At 46.4% G+C, this 21,146-nt stretch overlaps 2 protein-coding genes across 4 annotated transcripts in view; one reads left to right on the top strand and one right to left on the bottom strand.

Moving 5' to 3' along the window:
* The first annotated feature begins 9 nt into the window (after positions 1 to 9).
* On the top strand, positions 10 to 2,206 carry Tmem271 (transmembrane protein 271). The gene has a single exon (XM_040733480.1). It carries the CDS (start codon positions 55 to 57, stop codon positions 1,177 to 1,179), a length of 1,125 nt encoding a protein of 374 aa, XP_040589414.1. The 5' UTR covers positions 10 to 54; the 3' UTR covers positions 1,180 to 2,206.
* Positions 2,207 to 18,255: 16,049 nt separating this feature from the next.
* The window catches only part of Pigg (phosphatidylinositol glycan anchor biosynthesis class G), a 29,257-nt gene continuing 26,366 nt past the window's right edge, over positions 18,256 to 21,146 (bottom strand). For 2 of the 3 annotated variants that reach the window (XM_005077402.4, XM_021231424.2), the window contains 2 exons: positions 20,871 to 21,034; positions 18,256 to 18,948 (listed from right to left, as the gene is read on the bottom strand). In XM_005077402.4, the coding sequence (XP_005077459.1) occupies positions 18,732 to 18,948; positions 20,871 to 21,034 (381 nt within the window). In that variant the 3' untranslated portion in view covers positions 18,256 to 18,731. The remainder of the gene's footprint in view (positions 18,949 to 20,870; positions 21,035 to 21,146) is intronic. The other variant, XR_001196910.3, reaches the window with a different exon arrangement.

Genomic DNA, 21,146 nt, shown 5'->3' with positions numbered 1-21,146 from the left:
GCGGCGGCGGGCGGCGGCGGGCGCGCCGGGTGCGGGCCGGCTCCGGCGCGGAGGATGAAGTGGAGCGTCCGCGGGGCCTGCGCCGCGCTTTCCTCCAGCCTGCTGCTCGCCTGCGCGCTCAGCGCCGCCGCCGTCGGCCTCAAGTGCTTCTCGCTGGGCTCTGAGCTGCGCGGGGAGCCGTTCCGGCTAGGGGCGGCCGCCGGCGCCTTTTACTCGGGGTTGCTGTTGGCCGCCGGCCTCTCACTGCTCGGCGCCGCCCTGCTGTGCTGCGGGCCCCGGGAGGCGCCCCTTGCCGGGTCAGGGGCTGGGCCGGGCCCGGGACTCGGGGTCCCCGCATCTCCAACCGGCGCTCCGGAGCCCTCTCCTGGAGAGACGCGGCCGGCTGCCGGGCCCTTGGGGCGGGTGAATAGCCAGAACCTGCTGCTCCTAGGCGTCCTGGTCTTCATGCTCGGGGTCCTCAGCGCCTTTGCGGGAGCAGTGATCGACGGCGACACAGTGTCCCTGGTGGAACGCAAGTACTCCCACTATTGCCTGCCCCCGCGCGCGCCGGCTGCTGTCCCCGGCCCGGGCCCTGGCCCTGTAGCCCCGGGCTCCGGCACGCCGCGCGCCCGCAGCACCCTGGACAGCGCCACGTCCGCCAAATGCCGCCAGCTGAAGGACTACCAGCGCGGCCTGGTGCTCTCCACTGTATTCAACTCGCTCGAGTGCCTGCTGGGCCTGCTCAGCCTTCTACTGGTCAAGAACTACAAGTCGTCGCAGGCCCGGCGCGGCCGGCGCGGCCGGCGGAGGGCAAGCCGCTCTTTGGCGCGGCCGCGGGGCGGACCCGGGCTCCGAGCCCAGCCGCTAGCCTCCCGGACCAGGCGCGGCCGCCGGGGCAAAAGGGGGCGGCGGCTGCAGCCACGGCCCAGCGAGGCCTCCATCCTATCCCCGGAGGAGTCCGACTTCACCACCCCAGGAGACTGCGCGAGCTTCGCGGCGCACCACGCTGTGTCCTACATCAACGTGGGCGTCTTCCATGCGTTTGACGAGGCGGGCGTGGAGGTGTGCTGTGGCGGGCACCCGTCGGTGGAGCTGCCGGGGTACGCGCCCTCGGACCCGGACCTCAATGCCTCCTACCCCTATTGCTGTCGGCCCCCTTGTGAGATGGCGCGCCCTTGGGAGCCTAGCCGGGCCTGCTGAGTCCAGGCCCGAGCGGCCTGGGACACCTGAAAGGGCAGCGGTCGGGCTTTGCCTGGCGTTGTGCCTGTGCGTGGCTTGGCACTCTTCTGGCCCGGCCCAGTGAGGTCTGCGAGACCCTAGGACACTCCGGTATTCTCCTTTCTGTGTGAGGAGGTGTCTCCCCTCTGTGTCATTCGTATCCGGACTCCATTTAAAGTTTACAATAAATGTGTTGGGGTGGTGGGCTTGCGGATCACACTCCTCTTAAGACAAGTCCGTACCCCAGGACTGCGCTCGGAGGTCCTGGGTCGAATGGGCAAGAACAGAACTCTTTATCGAAGGCGAATTTCGTGTGGAGGACCTCGGCTGAGAGTACAAAGCAGTTGGAGCTGTAGGAACACAAGAACAAACCAACAGCAACACTTTGTACCCGGATGTGCCTGCTTCTGTCGACACTTTCTTACTGTAAAGCTCTCCATAAACAGTGAAAAAAAATGTTTGGTAAATTTATTGCAATTTGACATTGGTGAGTTCCTTTATTAAACTGATTGCTATGTTACTGGAGAATTTCATCAGCTTGGAATTAGAGGATGCCTACGCTCAGATCAGCATGGGGGAGAGTGGCTGAATTGGGACAGACAAATGCTGAGTTAGAACATCTGTGTTCTGCTCGCTGGTTGACTCGGTCCAACCCGTCTCCGAGCTAACTGCTGTGCGTGCGTGCGTGTGTGCGTGCGTGGAGTCACTGATGCCAGACCCCTGCATTTCTGTTTTTGGAAACTGGCTGTGTGGTTTCTACTGCAAAGCAGTATGTTTTATTTTTGGTTAACACATATGAACAGTTTAATCCTATTTTGAAAAATCAAAGTCCTAGTTTTTCTGCAAAGATAAATTTCCTGTTAACTCAATAATCTGGTAATTTTGATTATATAGCATTTCATTTAAAGTACACCACTTTAATAGCCTTAATGAATGTGGAGGACATATCTTTAAGTGAGTTTAATATACGTGTAACCATTTACACACAAATGAAATGAGTTCTCTATGATCAGAGTGTCTCCATCCTTCTGGTGGGTTGGCTTAAAGTCAAGCAGGCTCTTATCTAAGTCTTGGAAATGAGGTGATCTGACCTTCATGTACCTGGACTAGTGAGACCAGGCAGGTGGCGACTCACAGACCAGCTGGGAGCAGAGCCCTGGCCCAAAAGGTATGCCTCTTTCATGTGGAGGATAGGAGAAGTTCCTCTCAAGTGCAAATATCCATACCATCGCCAGAGGCCAGGAGAGGCACGGAATCCTGGGTAGTGTCTCAATGTACAAAACACTGCTTCCAACTGTGAAGAAGCCTCCTGTTTAAGGAGGAGGCAGGGTTCCCAGTTGCAGGTGTGTGATGGCACCTTTCCCTAATTCCCAAATGCCCTGCCCAGAGCTCTCCTGTATCTTTGGCATACTACCCTAGCTGGAACCTAGCTAGCTGCCCTCTACAGCAAAGGCACTAGAGGATGAGGGTGCCCCAATCACATTTCCATGAAGAACATCGAGGTCCATCGCCAGCTATGGGCCAAGCTGTGGTGGTGATAACTGGTCTTACCTATGCATAGACATTTCCTCTGAAGCTTGAGGATCTGATCAAAGAGTCAGTCCTGACAACTGTTTGAAACCACCCAAGGAAAAGTCATCACTCATGGCTAGATCCTTGGCTCTCACCTATATCAGACATTTGATGTCTTGGGGGCAAGGTGAAAAAAAAAAGATTAAGTGTGATTTCACCCGTCCTGCTGTTGGTATTCAGTCTAGTCTTCTTGTGCCTCGTTAGTAGCCAACTGCCCGTCAGCCTAAACAAAAATGTTACAAATGGCAGCACAGACTGACTTAAGATGCTTTCTCCCATCTACTCAAATCCAAGTATTTGACATTGCCGGGTGTTTCCAACAGAGAACAGAGATCTCATGGGTAGGCATTAGGCCACTCTTGTGGGTCCACTCAGCAGCTTTGCGGGTGAGCACAAGCAACCAGCCTGGGTGGAGACAATCTGTAGGCTGCATGGATGTAACAAGTCAGTCCATCCTCCTTGGACCTTTGGTTTTTTTTCCTAAGGTGTTTATTTAGTCTTGTGCATTTCACATAGCTCAAAATGTTAGATGCCTCATGAGTCTTTCAAACTGTCTATCAAGGTCAGTGGCCTTTTTACAGTTCATATTTTTCTTGGAATAAGTTTTGCAGGGAGGACTGACGTGGGCCAGACCAGAGGCCAGGGAAGGAAGAGGATGCTGGCATTATGCGTATTGTCTGACCAGGACAGCAGGGGGAACCTGGGATGTGGAAGGTGGGGGCTTTCCCCTAGACTTGGGCGAATTAAGCCTCTTCCACGAGACCAATGGATTAAATGAATGCTTCGAGATCTGGCGTTCCTAACTCCCAAGTTCATTAATGTTATTATTGGCTCCACCTTTACAGGGGTGAGTATGAGATGTGGGGTTGCAAAGTTTTACTTTTAAAGCTTACCGAGGAGAAAGAATCCCACTATTGTTGGTTTCCTGCAAAGATCAGCGGTTCTCAGGGAACCTGGCATGGAGGGTCACAAGACTGTTACCACCCCACTCTGCAGTCAAATTCACAGCAGTTTTCATTTGTGCCCACTCTTCTTTCCTGAGGCTTTAAGTAGTTTTCAAGCTGATTCTTTGTGTCACTTGGGAAATAAGTCACTTGTTGGCCTTTCTTCCAAAATTAGACACAAACACATCTTAGTGTTTTTACATGCTAAATACTTACTCTCCGTAAAGGCATTATTTTTTCAGAAGGAGGAGCTCACTGTCCTTAGGGCTGGAAGCTTAGCTTTAAGGGATTAGGACATGGCGTGGACTGGAACAGAGAACCTGCCCAGAAAGCAATGTTTGATTATAGAATCAGTGGACACTAGTACCTACATTTCCATTCATTGTTTAGAAGTATGTTCTGTTCATGATGACACTACACATAATCTCTTGTGGTGTTTGAGGGGCCAGGCCAGATAAGTGAAGTCTGGGTACCTGGGACACAAGTAGAATCCATTCTTGGCTTTGTAGCCTGGCTGTGGGCCCCCAATATTACACTGCCATCTTCCTGCTGCAGTATTATGGCATAGAATGAATATACAGGAGCCTCTGAGGCCATATCTAAGTACCATTACCAGTGTCAAGGCATTTCAGTGGGTTTGTGGTGAGATATTTTGGGATCTGGGCAAGGGGTAGGCTGTTAGACTAAATCCTCAGGCTCTGTGCATGTTACTTAGAGCCTGCTACAAGTAATTCTAGTGTTGACCACCAGGTACATCCTTGTGAAGTTGGGCTCATCCTACAGTACCCCCCAAAGTCGTCATCACCCCAAAGTATTTCTTCTCATGGAGATCTCAGAGAAAAGTAATAAATGGCAGAGACCATAAGAAAGATCTGGCATATAATAAGCACCAGTGGCTTATATACCTGTTCCACAGTATCCAAGAGCATTGCTGTGGTCTTGTGTCAACAGCTGTGATTTCCAGGGCCCAGTGTCCCAGCTTGCTTTACTGCTTAGTCAACAGGAAAAAAAAATCCCAAAGGGGAGAAGGAAATTAATTTAGGACAGGAGCTAGCAAACTTTCCTTATGTTCTCAAAATTGAGATCTGAGCAGCTCCTGGGATAAGAAGAGAAGCCTGGTGATTCTATTGCTAAACTCCCTTCCCAGGGGGAGATGTAAACCAATGTCTCCTCTTCCTAAGGTTCAACAACAAACCAAGGTGTGATTCCACTAGCGTTCACTCTGGGGAGCCAATGAGTTTACTGAGCTTACTTATAAAGCACAAGGGTAGCCAGGCGTTGGTGGCGCACCCCTTTAATCCCAGCACTCAGGAGGCAGAGGCAGGAGGATCTCCGTGAGTTTGAGGCCAGCCTGGTCTACACAGCGAGTTCCAGGACAGCCTCCAAAGCCACAGAGAAACCCTGTCTCGAAAAACCAAAAAAATAAAAAAATAAATAAAAATAAAGCATAAGGGTAAGGGTATGGGCGCTCTTGACCAAAAGGCACCGTTGGAGAAAATCTTTACTCGGCAGGGGTGGTGGCTTTCTTACAGTCACATAGATGGATCATCCCCTGCTAATGCATACTCTAGCCTCTCCTTGAGGCCCCTGTGCAATTAAGGCAGAATTGCATATGGCAGGTAGTGTGGAGTGAGCAGAGAGAGTGAATCAACAACCCAGCTGGGACTTTTTGCAAGCAGGAATGGCCAAACTTCCAGAGATGGAAGCCGTTTGGCTAGGAGGACAGTCATGAGCAGTAGTCCTGTGGCAGATTACGTTCAACCCGGTATCCTCAGTCCCTGTGTTCTAAATTTTACACTTGTGGGTTTCTCTCTCAGAGTCCCTGATCATGTTTCACTTTATCAGCCACTGATCCTCAATGGGATGTCACTGTCAGATCAATAAAATCTCTTAAAACACAGGAGACATCGCAAAATTCACGCTTTTTTGTGGCCACTTTCCTGTTCATGGCCAACTATGGCCAGGGAAGAAGCAAGACAAGGCCTTCTGCTTCTCCTCCCGTCCGCCAGGTTCCATGGAACCTCTGTGAGACCCCTACTGTTCCTGATGGGCCCACCCAGAGTTTTCCCTGTGAAATGGTTTCTGAGTCGCCCACTGACCTCTTTCTTCATCTCTTTTCTTTTCTTTCCTTTTTTTTTTTCTGAGACAGGATCTCATTTTTTAGCTCTAGTGGGCCTGGAGCTCGATATGTAAACCGGGCTATTCTTGTGTTCACAAGAGATCTGCCTGCCTCTGCCTCCCGAGTGCTGGAATTAGAGGTGTGTGCCGCCACCGCCTGGCGTTCATCTGTACTATGGATGCAACACTTTCTTGAAACTTGGCCAACTGTGTTGTTTTACCCAGAAAGGAGTCCGGAAGGAAAGGAACACCTTTACTATGATTTGTCCGGGGACGGGGAAGAGCTGATGAGGGTTTCCAATGGGGAACCCAGTGACTTAGTACACGTGAGGACTTACAATGATGTTCCAGGCAAATGAAGGGCCTGTAGTGCAAGTGAGGGAAGCCCGTGCGGAGGGAGGGACTTTTATCAGATATGGCTGAGCCCTGAGGGCAGTTCAAGGGAGCCAGTGTTTATCTTCCTCTAAGAGGCGCATGTGTTAGGGAGAAGGGGGACTACCTAGGTGAGAATATGTAGAGAGGAAGAAGGGAGGGCCTTGAGAACGAGGCAGTAATAATAGCAGCGATGATAAACAGCAGTGGACAGACCCCCTACACTGCTCCTGGTGCTTCATGCCATTTATATCCCTCGTTCTCTCAAGGCTCCCACTGTTAACACATATATGGTTTATAGACAAGAAGACAGAGGACCCCAGCACACCGCCCCTCAAGGAGGCAGAGATGAGGTCCCTATCACTGTCCACCCGTTACAGCAGGACCACGATCCAGGCTTGCTTGGCTTCCTTTCCTAAGGCGGTTCCTAGAACCTGTGCCAAACTATCTATGTCTAGCCCCTTCTCCCCTGCCTCTTGTTCAACTCAGGGTACCTTTTCATGGTCTTCATCTGGGAAATACGAACATTTTGCCCAAATTCAGCCTGCGTGCCTCCTGAGGCTCTGTGTTCTCACATACACCTGCACCCCATCCTGCAGTCACCACAGCGGTTACTCCCTCATAGATAGAAACTGCCGAGCCCCTGGCCTGCTATTTGACTTGCCCTGAACCTGTGGGGTTAGGCCTGGCCTCCTCTGCTCTGTACGGGCAGAACTGGCCATGTATCTAGAATATTTTCAATGACTGGCAGATAGAAGCCATCCACACAATAGCATACCTGTAATAACATATAGGTGGTAGGATGTGGTTGGCATTTCCTTTGGGCCACCAACCAGCTCCCAAGTAGAGACACAGAGATGTATTATTAGTTATGAATGTTTGGCCTTAGCTTAGGCTTGTCCCACGAGCTCTCTTAAATTAATTTAACCTGTTTCTATCCATCTGCGTTTTGCCTCAGGGCTTTTTACCTATCATTCTGTAGATTTGCTGCTTCCTCTGCGTCTGTCTGTTTGGCCCCTGGCATCCCCTTGGTGTCTCTTTTCTTTCTCCTCCAGGCCTAAATTCCTCCTCCTGCTTACTCTCCCTGCCCAGAGGTTCCACCTAACCCTCCTCCTTTGCTATTGGCCATTCAGCTTTTTATTAGATCATTCAGGTGCCTTAGGCAGGCAAGGTAAGACAGCAACACACCTTTAAACACGGTTTAACAAATACTCCGCAGCATAAACAAATGCAGTACAGCTTTGCATAGTTAAACAGATGCAACACATCTTTACATAAACAGATATTCCTCGGCAGAAGGATGCGCAGCAGGATGTGGGTGTTGGTTGGAGGAAATGGGTGGGACTTGCCTTTGTGATGCTCTCAAGGGTCCAGTGGGCTTGGGGACTGTTGTTGCTGGCAGCATCCGCTTGTGTTCATTCGCGAGGGGGCACTCACTGCGTGCAGACTCGGTGTTGTATGGGAGTGCAGAGATGACCAAAGTCACTCCAGGAAATAGATGTCTGCTTTCATCCCTGTGGCCCGTGGCCCAGGGCCTCCAGGGAAAACATTCTTTCCCTCCAGTAGTAGAACCAGCCAGCTCCCGAGATCTCAGGTACGGACAGGAATGAAGTTGTCCCAGCTTTGGGCAATAAGACCAAGAACACAGTAGGCCGTGTGTGCTCATATGTCTGAAAAGACATGCCAAATGAAGAAACATATGAAACAGTAAAAGTAACTGCAGAAGGAGAAAAGCTTTCTGGGAATTTCTTATTTGCAAGGATTTTCATTTCTTTTCTTTCAAAGACAGCCACAAATAACTGAGTGCTTTTACAGCTCAGGCTGGCGTTTACTACCCCTCTTTCTAGATGGTCTGTCCTACATGGCCTTCAAAGGGCTCCTGGTCTGGATGAGAGACTCATTTTCAGTGGCCAAGGCCAGGGGACCCTAGGGAATCTACAGAAGTGATACATAAATTCCTATGTCTCCCACTTGCTCTGTCAGGACCTTCAGAACCTCACCACCCCCAGATGGTTCTCCTTAGGACCTTGGGAGGTTCTCTGTCCTGCTCACCCCCAGTCCCTCCCCAGCAGAGGTCTCTGAATTGCCACACCCTCAATTTCCCTTTGCTGCAGCACTTCCCAACTGTACCCCACCCTACCCCTCAGTAGGAACAGGAAATGCCCTGGGGGAGGGTCTGCGGGGGCCTGCCCGTGACAGCCCCTCCTGCTTTTTAAAGTGTAATTCAGGTTATTTTTTCCTTAAATGCGTGACTTTGCCTCTCCCACGCTGAAACTCAGCTGCCACTGTGCAAGCCACCTACTCACACTGCTGCAGGGTGTTGCCAAGCTCAGGGCTCGTGTGTTCCCACCTTGAACCATCTCAAGGTTCTCAGGAGACAAAAGCGTGTCTTGGCACAAAAGGCTGTGCCCTTTGGTACTTATCACCTGATCAACATGTGGATCTAACCGGTGGGCCTTGCATGGGGCATCAAGGCTAATTGGTCTTGAGTGCGTACATGGGGGCATGTGAACCAGTCTCTATCTCGAAAATGGTCTCTTTCAGGTGGGGAGATGAGCCTTAAACGACTTCTGTATTCAAATCAGAGCTGTCTGCTCCCTCCAGAGAAAGTGGGGAGTCAGTGGTCTTCCTGGGGCTTGGGACAAGGTAGAACTTTAAGCTTGTCTTTGTATAGCATGTGTGGGAGTTTTACAGCCCAGAATGCAGGTAAACATAGCCTTGACTATTCTTGAAGACAGACATTCAGATGTCTCCTCATCACTTGTTCTGGATTCCCCGCAGGGTTCTAAATGTGCCCTTCTCTCTTTACATACCTACTCTCTGCCAGTGAGGCGCTCACCTAGCCTCAAAACCCCTTCCAGGGTGCCCGACACCAGGGTGGTACACTCTGATTGAGCTCATTCTCTCTTCACCTGAAGGTGTCAGCCAGCTCTAGCACTATTAGGTGCCTTGGATGCCTGCTGGCTATTGTGTCTGCAACTGCTGCTCCCTAATCCAAGTGTGTGCTCCACTCCTTGGGAGGCATGTAGGATAAAGAGGTTTCAGGGTCTTCGTTTCAAAGAACCTGGTTGTGTTTTGCATCTTGAACACATGTTAATCTAGAAAAACGACATTTCGACTGACCTCTCAAGGCCTGGTTAGCAGTGTCAGCTAGTCAGCCTCTGAACTTAGAACAAACTCTTTATGCATGCCTTTTGTATTGAAAATCAGGACAAGTTGGAGCATATTAAACCACGTATATATCTACAGTTTGAGACATATTTATATTGCCATCAAAATTATGGCACAAAAATTTTAAACTGAAAAAATGGAGAAGAAAAATTAAAAACGGTTTTAAATGTCTTCCCCCAACTCAGTCCACCTTTCCTTTATTAGTTATTTATTTTATCCCTACATGATATCTAAAGCTCTTCCCTAATTCTTCCTCTTCCCTAGTCTTCCCTCTGACCCTCTGAGATACTAATTATGAAGCTGGTAAGTCATCCCTGTCTGAGTTACCCTTTTATTGCTGTGAAGATATGTCACCAAGGCAAGTTACAGAGGGAAGTTACTGGGGCCTTATAGTGTCAGAGCGTAAGTCCATAACCATCATGGTGGGGAGAATGGCAGTAGGCAGGCAGGCACAGCACTGGAGCAGTAGCTGAGAGCTCACATCTCATCTACAAGCATGAAGCAGAGAGGGCAAACAGGGAATGGTGAGGGCTTTTGAAACCTCAAAACACATCTCCAGTGAGACACCTCCTCCAGCAAGGGCACAGCTCTTAACCCTTCCCAAACAGTTCCACCAACTGGTGACCAACTGTAAATAAACCTACCATTGTGGTGGTTTGAATAAGAATGGTCCCCATGGGCTCATATATTCCAATGCTTGGTTACCAGGGAGTAGCACTCTTTGATAGCATTAAGAGGTGTGGCCTTGTTGGAGGAAGTTTGTCACTAGGGGGTGGGCTTTGAGGTTTCAAAAGCCCATGCCAAGCTTTGCCTGCAGATCGTGATGGAACTTTCAGCTTTGTCTGCAGCACCATGCCCACTGTACCTGCTGCCGTGCTTTCTGCCATGATAATAATGGACTAAGCCTCTAAAACTATAAGCCAGCCCCCAATTAAATGATTCCTTTAATAAGAGTTGCCTTGGTCATGGTGTCAATTCACAGCAATAGAATGGTGACTAACACAATCCCTAAGCATGTTTTTAGATAGTACATAATTTCATGTGTCCCCATACATATGTTGGATTCTCTTGTACGTTTAATTTTTTTACATAAGCATACTGCATTTAGTCTTTGTGAATATGCTTTTCTGTACTCCTCATGTTTCTGAGATTCATTTGTAACAATACATTAAATATGGCTCACTTTGTAACATGAAAAAATAAATGATCCAGAGACTGATATTGGGAAATACCAGAAAAGCAAAGCAGCTGGTCACTAATTTCTTACCTCTACCTCAGGTTAAATGGGCTGGTCCTGTCTCCATGAGTCTCACCAAGCCCCAGACTATAACCTCTCCTCAGTGTGGCTGGAGAATGAATCTCTCTGAAACCTTGCTTCTTGTCTTATATACTTTCCTATGTTATGATTAACGATGTGAGCTATAATTCTCTTTTAGACTGATTCACTCTTTTGTAGATCTGTGTGGCCTGGGACTCACAGAGACCCATCTATCTCTGAATCCTGAGTCCTAGGATTAAAGGTGTGTATCACCACCTCCTAGCTTCTGGCTGCTGGGATTAAAGGTGTGTGCCTGGCTTCTATGGCTGATTTCGATTTTCTGCATCATCAGTCAAGTTTTAATAAATCATAAATAATATATTACTACACACTTCTCCTGACATTTTATTTTATTGTATAGGTAAAACAACAGCCCATTTATTGTTCCTCTACTGAGATGCTCATATTTCTCTCTCACTATTATAGTCAGTGGTGTAGGGAAAGCCCTTTTACTTGCTGCTGTGGTTTGGATATAGCTTGAGTGCATCCCCTGAAGGTTCATGTGTTAGAAGCTTTGTCCCCAAAATAGCAGCATTAAGTGATGGTGAAACTTTTAAGAGACAGGTTTATTGCAGGATAAGGACGTCATTGGGATGTCGCCCTTCAAAAGGATTAATGCTGGTCTTGCAGAGTGAATTAGTTCCCACAGAGTGAGCTATCATTAAAGAGGAAAAGTGGTTCCTCTCTGCTGCTTCCTGTTTCATTATGTGACCATTCTTGCACTCTTGCCATTGTGAGGACATCTGCTAGGGGGACCTCACAAGAGATGAGAAGAAACTGGCACCATGCCCTTGAACTCCCATGATTAGGCTAAATAAATCCTTTTTCTTTGTAAGGTGCTTAGTCTAGGGTTTTTAAAATTGTACGTGTATATGTGTATGTCTGCATATACCACCTGCATGCACGTGCCCACGGAGGCCAGACCAGTGTGTCAGCTTTCCTGCAATTAAGTTACAATCCATTGTGAGCCAACAATAATATGGGTGTTGAGAATTGAACCTGAATTCTCTACAAGAGCTGTTAAGTGCTCTTAATTACTGAGTCATCTCTTGAGCCCTGGTATTTTGTCATACCAGTAAAAAAAAAAAAAAAAGACTGATACAGGTGCCTTACAGCTGGTCTGTTGGAAACCCTGGTAAAATAGACTAGGGCTTGGCATTTGTACCAGAAATGGGATGTTTGGGACTGAGTCCCCAACCTGTGTGATCTGACTGTCTCCAAGCAAGCAGTGTCACATTTGACCTGAATCAGAGGACACTCTGCTGAGGTCTGATGCAGAAGGATTGCTTGCTGGGGTGTGGGTAAATTCCTCCAACATCTGGAGTTCACAGAAGCACTGTGTGTTGTGAGAGAAACCAAGTTTGATTTTCTTCTCCATCTCAGAATAGAGAACACTACCCAACATGTTCTTTGAGGCTAGCACTACCTGGAGAGCAAAGCATAATAAAGACATCACAAGAGAGAAAAATTGTACACCTGTGTAACTCATAAACATCAACACAAAAATTCATTTATTTTTACAGGTGTATGCATGTGCCATGTGTGCATATATACATGCATGTTTTTACGTATGGGTACATGCATGTGCGTGCACATGTGGAAATCTGAGATTGAGGTTGGGAATCTTCCTCACTCACTCCTCTACCCTGTTCTTTGAGGTAGGATCTTGCTAAACAGTTTGCTTCAGAGCTTCTGTCTCCTTACAAGGGCGGGATTGCCGGAAGACTGCCATACCCACCTGGTATTTACAAGGGTTCTGGGAAGTGAACTCTAGCTCTCTTGCTCTTTTGGCAACAGCTTTTGCCACTGAGACATCTTCCAAGCCCCAGTGCAAAAATTTTTAACAGAATACTGGCTGATACTCAAAAAGAATGCATTAAATCTTGGGCAACTAACTCTAAATAAATAGAAATTCATTAAAATTGTTTCAAAATGCATTTTAGTCTTAAGGAACTTAGTAATAAGATATTAGAAGCTGTAGGTGATCACTACGATTTGGATGTGTTTAGAGTGTCTTTCACAGTTTTTCTGTGTTAGAAGCTTGGTGTTGAGCGTGGTGAGGCTGAGGTGGTGTGACTTTTAAGAGTGAGGCTAGTGCACAATAACTAGGGGATTTCCTACCCTTGGAAGAGATTGATGCTGGTCTACCATAGTGATGCCAATACTTGCTTCTTGCTTTACCATGGGACCTCTTCCTGTATGTCCACTTGCTATGATGCCATCTGCCACATTATGATGTGGTCATGAAAACCTTATCAGGGTTTAGAAGATGTTAGTACCATGCTCTTGGGTCTGCAAAACTGTGAGCAAATGAGCCATTTCCCTGCATAAAATACCCAGTTGTACGTATTTTGTCACAGCAACAGGAAACACCAAGGCATCTGTTTGTGGTCTTGCTAACAGTCAAGCTTTCTTCTGGGTCAGGATGTGTATGTTTGGGCTCCACCAGGTCCTGCGGGATTACCGTGCTTTCTACATAGAGACAGAAAAGGGTGTGTCCTACTTCTCTTAGCAGTTTTGCTTTGCTTTGTTTTGCTTTTTGATGCTGTGAAGTGGTATCTTGTCTTCACTTTCATTCTGTAATTGTCGAAGTGTCTTTACTGAGCACTCAGTGTATTTTGTTCTTTTCCTAGTTTCCAAAAAAATTGCTTCTTTCCACTTGATAAATAAGACTTCCGTATTAGTTACGGAAGTTGCTGTATTAATTACATCTTTTTGTTGCTGTTATTTAAAAAAATATCATGGCCAAAAAAAACAGCTTAAGTTAGAGTTTATTTTGGCTTACAGCTCCAGAGGGCTAGAGTCCATAACGGCAGGGAGGCTTGGCGTAGCAGTGAGAGCAGACATGGCTGGTCACATTTTATAAGCACACAGGAATGAGAGAGGGAGAGGGGGAGGGAGAGGGAAGGGACAGGGAGAGGGGGAGGGGAAGGGGGAGGGGGAGAAGGAGGGGGGAGAGAGAGAAAGAGAGAGAGAGCGCGCCTGAAAGTTTGCTTTCAGGACAAGTTTCCTCCAGAAAGCTTCCACCTTATAAAGGTTCCAAACCCTTCTGAGTGTTTAAATATGTGAGTCTATGGAGGTATTTATCATTCATACCACCACGGGTTCATTGCACATTCTATATGCCACTTATCTCAATCTGTTTCCTGTTACTGTAACAGAATATTCAGGATAGGGTACTTTATAAAACAGTTAACCCATGGTTCTGGTGCCTGGAAAATCCTAGATCAAGGCACCAGCTCCTGGAGAGGGCCATCACGCTGTTCCATTCCATGATAGAATGAAGAACGGCAAGCCAACAAGAGGCCAATTTGCTATTATCAGCGACTCACTCCTCAAGAACTAACTTACTTCATAGCAACTAACTTATCCTGTAATAATTAACCATTCTGTAATAACCCATGCTCTGTCATAATTGACTCATACCCTATAAGTAAACCCCACACCTTACAATTAACTCACCCTTGCAATAACTAGCCCATCTGAAATAACTAACCCATGCTGAAGTTTCCTTTCTTGTGAAACTCAGTTTTTGGTTTTGGATTTTTTTTTTAGGTCTTTAATTCACTTAGGAATTTACTTTTTTATAATTGAGCACGCCTCTCATTTATTCTTCACTATTATATGCCTAGGTGTGCATCTGCATATAAATGTCATTTGTGACCTTATCACCATTATTAAAAAAAAACTTTTCTAAGCTGTGCATAGCACCATTTTCCATGTCCATGCCGTACTTCTTGCTAATGAAATCCCATATTATCCACTTTCCAAGGTTCTTAGACTCCTGGCACATCCCTGCATAGGTAAGACTATCTCATTCTTCAAGGTGCTCTGCCTGCATGGCCTGGTACTGAGCAGACTTTGAGCTGCTGTGGGACAATTCAACCCCCCCCATGGGTGCATCTGCAGCTACTTAAGTCACTGCTACATTTTGTATTTTCTTGGTACTCGCTTGAAAACTATCAAGGACCTGATGTGCTGACTTCCTAAGCAGCCTAACCTAAGTTTCTTTTTAATAATCTCATCAGTTAGGTCACACTGGCTGGCTACGAAGCCCCAGAGACCCTGTTTGCTCCTTTCCAGTGGGATTACAAATGTGCACTGCCATGTCAAGTGTTTCTACATGGATTGTGAGGACCAAATTAAGGCTCTCACGCTTGCAGGGCAAGTGCGTTACTGACTTTGCCATCCCTCCATTCCTTTGCTTAATGGATTTGGATGTCATTTTGTATTTATAATAACAGAAAAATGAAAAGGCACAATTTATTCTCTAGTGATGACATTCATGAAAAAATTGCCTAAGGCCTGATTTTTTTTAAAAGAGTATTTCAGGCAGGGCAATGGTGTCACACACCCTGAATCCCAGCACTCAGGAGGCAGAGGCAGGTGGATCTCTGAGTTCAAGATCAACCTGGCCTATATGAGTTCTAGAAGGCTACACAGAAAAACTCTGTCATGAAAAACTAAAATAATTAATATAACAAAATGTAAGTCTCTGCAAATTTATTATTTTTTATGTGTATGGGTGTTGTGCTTGCATGCATGTCTGTGTACCACAAAGGCCAAAGAGAGTATTGAATCCTTAGGACTGGACTTATAAACAGCTACACACTTCCATGTGGGTGCAGGGTATTGAACCCAGGTCCTCTCGAAGAGCAGCCAGTGCTCTTAAGCAGCCAGCCATCTCTCCAGCCCTAAAAATTTCACGCAATGTATTTTGATTATATTCACCCCAGCTCCACACTTAACTTCCCTTCCCACCCAACTTCATGTTCTGTTCCTCTTCCTCTACCCTGCTCTTTTAAAAACCTATTGAATTTGTGTTGCCCAGCTACTCTCGGGAGTGGGTCCTGGTATTGCAGACATATATCACCACACCCAGCTTTAGAATTTTTATACATCACTGTTCACAAGATTAAACACAGAGTGTATTCATGATGTATATTAAAGGACAACTGAGATGTGTTTGTTTCCTTTTCACTACACTGAAAAAAAAATCAGAATCATACCTGTTCGTATTTTTTCACCTACCTTTTCCTCCTACCTAAAAACGAACTTCTCTGCTACTGTTTCCAAAAGCCTTGGGTTAGGTAAAGTGATGGAAAAAGGAAGCAGAAATATGAGGAAAAAGCAAGGGTCCCAAAGCATCAGAAAAGGAGAAGAAAGCCAGCCTGATTAGGCTGGAAAGGCAGAGGAGTCTATTGGACCCACAAGGAGATATCCATGTCCTGTCCTTGCTAAAATACCAAGTTGGTTGGATACATGGATCTTTTAGGAAGTGGATTTAGACCCTGAGCATGTCAGAACAGCTATGTTTGACTGAGGCACCAAAGCCTTCTCCAACTTTCCAGTTATCCCACTGTTCTTGGAGGTCTTGGTCATAAGGGCCTGGCTTCAGGTCTTGCTGCGAGATTAACATGGGCAAGGCCTTGAGTTTGACCCCTAACATTTGCCAAAAGACAAAAGTTAATGTCATGGGGTTATGCAGCCTTTTTATTGAAGTACCTATGACATTTTAATGTCTAAATAAAAAATTGTATTACTTGTTTCCTCTAGAAAATAAACTAGACAGTGAAATTATAATATTTTTTTAAATAAAGCAAATATACTGTGGACCTTTCTTTTCCCCTTTATACTCCCAAGCTACATTATATATACCTTAGTATATACACAGACTTACCCCAATTTACCCTTTTAAAATACTGTGGTCTTCAGTAATTTCACACATCTATTTACTGTATTTTTGTCATTTTTACCCCTGCCATCCTCTCTCAAACTCCCCCTGCTTTCTCTGGAACTCTTCTTCCCAGCACACCCTCCTCTGTTCATGTCTCTTCCCCCCAACACACAGGGTTTAATTAGGGTTGCATACATGTGCACGTGGTTACATACCAGATCACGGTCAATTAGCAGAGTAGCTGTATCTCTGAAGAAAAATGACTGCTCCTCCAGCATCCATTAACTGACAACAGCTCCTCTAGTGTCCCTTCCCTATCCATGTTAGGATGTTGAGGGACTCAATCTTGTACTTGGCCACAGCTGCTACGGTTCATGGTGTAACAGCTATGTCCTTGTCCAGAAGACAGAGTTTCACAACACCCCTCCCCATTCTCCAGCCCTTGCATTCTTTGTTTGTTCTTCCATGGTGTCACTTGATTCGTGTGTGTGTGTGTGTGTGTGTGTGTGTTTGTGTGTGTGTGTGTGTGTGTGTGTGTGTTACAGAAGGTCCATTTAGGATTGAGCATTCAACAATCAATTGTCCTCCACAGTTGGACCAGTTATAAGTCTCTGCATTAACTACTGCTCACTGCAAATATGGAAGCGTCTCTAGCCCACGTTGAGAGTAGTCCTAATCTGTGCATATAAACATAAATACTTAAAAGACAGTGTGATAACACATCCACTTTACAAAACACAGTAGGTTTTCTCTTGGAGCCTAAGACCTCTCTGGCCATGGGCTTCTTGACCAGGTTTACAGCAAGATGTAGAAGAGGCTTCGAATCCAACCATAAAGTGGTTGCTTACCACCATAACATTCATGCCACTATTGTATTAGAGGCATATCTTGCCTGGCAGATCAACTTTGTGTCAGCAGGGTCCACGATGATGTAGAAACAACTCTACTGACTCAAGCCTAGGCCTATTAAATATGACATGACTGAAATATATTTAAACTGTGAAAAAGAAGACCCTAGCCATATCAGCAGTTTAACCTGCACACAGAGACAACTTACATCCCCTGTTCTAGTCCAACTAACTTGGAAGAGCTAACATCTGAAATCAGACACAGCGATGGACACATATAATCCTAACACTTGGGAGGCTGATGCAGGATCAAAAATTTGAGGCCAACTAGGGCTTACAGAGATCCTGTCTCAAAAAGCAACAATAATAAAACAAATATATACATTTGCTAATTTTTGTTTTGGTATCAAAGTGTGCTTTGATATTTAAGCTGACAGAGAAGTAGTAGTATATTCCACACTTTTCTAACTACAGGGCTGAGTGAGGCTGGCTTTCTTATTTTTCAAACATAAATTACAATAGATCAAATGTAGACTCCAATTATCTCCAATTGAGTGGGTCATTTAAGACATCTGAAAAACATAAAAACAATGCTATTTTCTCATTAATTTTTTTGGAAAATAAAGTTATTTTATTATATTAATATGCAGAGGTTTTTGGGGGTGGGTGGGAGTTGAGACAAGGTCATCCTATATAGCCCAGGCAGTCTGGGAATCATAATATTCTTGATTTTGCCTTTTTGACTACTGGTATTATCCAAGTATATTCCACCTTGTCCACCAACAGATTATTTTTTAATGAATAATGTTTTGAAATTATTTAGTTTTGGGGGGCTGGAGAAATGGCTCAGAGGTTAAGAGCACTGGCTGCTCTTCCAGAGGTCCTGAGTTCAATTCCCAGCAACCACATGGTGGTTCACAACCATCTGTAATGAGATCTGGTGCCCTGCAGGCACATATGCAGGCAGAGCACTGCATACATGATAAATAAATAAATCTAAGAGAAACAAAACAACAACAACAAAAAACAAACACCTAAAAAAGTTATTTAGTTTTCATTTCAAATTTTTCAACATTAATAAACATAACCCACATAAGTATTTTGGGGACCTCTGATCTAAGAGCTCTTAGGAGTGTGAGATCTTTGGTCACAGCCTCTGTAGCAGGCACACCTCTTCCCACAGGACTTCTGGGCTCTCTGACGTGGTCCAGAACCCTTGTTTCCATCCATCTAAACATATATAGTCACAATCCACCGAGAGGAAATTAAAATGTCAGAAATCTCAGAGTGATTGTCAAGAGGGAAAGTGTGATATTTAAGTACTTAAAGTGGCCCTTTATTAATCTACTACTTAATTTCAATCAAAGTAAAGTTAAGTTGCGCACTAATTTCATAGGCTTCACATCTTTCCCTCACCCCCTCAGAATGATCTTGAATGGAGGCAGTTCCAATGTTCAAATCCACGGTACCAACAGTGACTGTAAAGTACATCAGCTCCAAGTATCCGTCTCCGCCTAAGCCCTCGTGTGGCGAGTGTGGCTTGTGGCAGTGAATACTGCGCAAAGGGCAGCCGTGATGAGCAGATGCATTCCTTCATAGAGAAGCTTTGGAGAAAAGACACTCCATATGAACAGGTGATAGCGCAGAGATGTCACCATAACGATGTATGTGGCCACTGGAACGGAACCAATCAGCGCATAGCAGAAGCAAGCACGGCTCAGTGCTGAACCACTATTAACAAAATAGAGAACACATGTCAGAGTGGCCCAAGAACACTTCAGATTTCTACTTGGAAAATAACAACGAACACTCTTGCTTCTGGACTAGAACATACCGCAATCTCTCTTCTGTGTCCTCACTGGGTCACTAGACACAGTGATAACTGCCCTACGGGAGTACAGGAAGGGTAAAACGGGGCTGGTGAGATGGCTCAGTGGGTAGAACGGAACTTGCTGCTAAGCCTGACAATCTGAGTTCAATCCCTAAGACCCACACAGCAGAAAAAGAAACTAGTTCGGTCCCATGCAGGCCCCCCTGCTGTCAGTCCAGAGTCTGGGAGCTCCCACTAGCTTGGGTCAGCTGTCTCTGTGGGATCCCCAGCATAGTCTTGACCCCTTCTTTGCTCATATTAATCGCCCCTCCCTCTCTTCAGCTGGACTCCAGGAGCTGGGCCCAGTGCTTGGCTGTGGATCCCTACCAGATGAAGGAGGACACGCTCTTCTAATCACAAACAGGAAGAGGGAATGGGGACTTGAAAGCCTCAACTTCACCTCTAAGTCTGGGAATACAGGACATGAAAAGACTGGGACCTCCAATCACAGTAAGATAGAAGAGGTTCTGGCTGACAGAGCTGTGCCCGTCCAGTATGTGAGAGGCAGGTCCAGTGTCACAGAGAGAGGCTAGCTCTCCATGATTTAGGCACATTAAGAAGTAAACTGGCACAGCTGGGTCCAAGAATGTACAGCTACCAGCAGTGGCTGTGAGCCTCTGGACCACTCTGAGCTTCTCGTGAAGCCTTCTTTAAGAGAGGCACAACATAACTAGAAGCAAAAATGAAATAGGAGGAAGCTGTAGAGAAAATAGGCATGGACAGGATGGACATGTTGAGCAAGCCTGAAGATGGATGGATGGATGGATGGATGTGTGGATGGATGGATGGATGGGTGGATGGGTGGGTGGGTGGGTGGGTGGATGGATGGATGGGTGGGTGGGTGGATGGATGGATGGATGGATGGATGGGTGGATGGATGGATGGGTGGATGGATGGGTGGATGGGTGGATGGATGGGTGGATGGGTGGATGGATGTGTGGATGGATGGATACATCCTGACAGTGGCAACCTCAAGCAAGCGGTATCCTGGGAAGCGCCTCCATGCTGCTGGAGGGTAAAAGAGCCTAGACAGGCTCAGGCAGATGGTGACTGCCTTACTCAGAACCTGTACACCAGCAACTCCTCCTAGCATATTCTTCCTGGATCGCCAAAAGCTTTTTGGGGGGCAAGAGGCCATGCCATGCCTTTTGTTTCCTTGCCCTCAGAATGGAAGAACCAGTAGGAAAACATTAAGCGGCTCAGAGCCGAGCATGGAGTTTCCCAGTCCCTACTCCCATTTCCCGACTGATTAGAAGAGTGTCTCTTGACATGGGACATCGCCTTCTGCAGACCTCAGTGATCTCCAGACTGCACATTTCCTGCCTTTTTGTCAGTGGCATCTGGCTTTGCTCCTCATCGGGTTTTGCTACAGTGCTTTTTTTATGGGTTTTTTTCTCCTTGTGTGGTTTGAACTGAAAAACTGAATTTGATCAATAGAGTCCCTCAGACTTGACTGAGCTACATTTTTTTTTTTTTTTTGGTTTTTTCAAGACAGGGTTTCTCTGTGGTTTTGGAGGCTGTCCTGGAACTCACTTGGTAGTCCAGGCTGGTCTCGAACTCACAGAGATCCGCCTGCCTCTGCCTCCCGAGTGCTGGGATTAAAGGCATGCGCCACCAACGCCCGGTTCATGAGCTACATTTCTTATTTAAGGAAAAGAAAATCAATAAAGACATTCTCTAACATTTGGAGTTCAGACGCCTTGAATATAAAATAATGTTATTATTCCTAAAAACCAATAATCTGCAGTCACATTTGTTCTGAAGGACAAAGTAAGTGCCTTACTTGTTTGCTTCTGAGCTCAGGAAGTGCACAAGGTGACTGGCCCAGAGCACAGGCCCGACATAGGTTCCAAACACAGTGAGGAAAGTGGCTGGAACTTCCATGTAGGTATCTAAGCCCACAAAGCCTGCTGAAATGTCAATGGTGGCAATGTTGTTTGAGTTGCCCTGGAACAGAAGAACAGTGAGCATGGATACATGATCAGAGGAGTTAGAGGCACTGGTCACAGCACTCATCTGCTGCTCCTTAGGCCACCAGGCTGGCTCTGGATGGGTCATA

The sequence above is a fragment of the Mesocricetus auratus genome, unplaced genomic scaffold (genome assembly GCF_017639785.1).
Source record: "Mesocricetus auratus isolate SY011 unplaced genomic scaffold, BCM_Maur_2.0 Super-Scaffold_100031, whole genome shotgun sequence".
In the NCBI taxonomy this organism is placed as follows: domain Eukaryota; kingdom Metazoa; phylum Chordata; class Mammalia; order Rodentia; family Cricetidae; genus Mesocricetus; species Mesocricetus auratus.
This window is presented reverse-complemented; position numbering and strand designations above follow the sequence as displayed.

What these genes read in the sequence shown, in the direction of transcription:
- Tmem271 (XM_040733480.1), top strand. Translation starts at nt 55, where the DNA reads ATGAAGTGGAGCGTCCGCGGGGCCTGCGCCGCGCTTTCCTCCAGCCTG.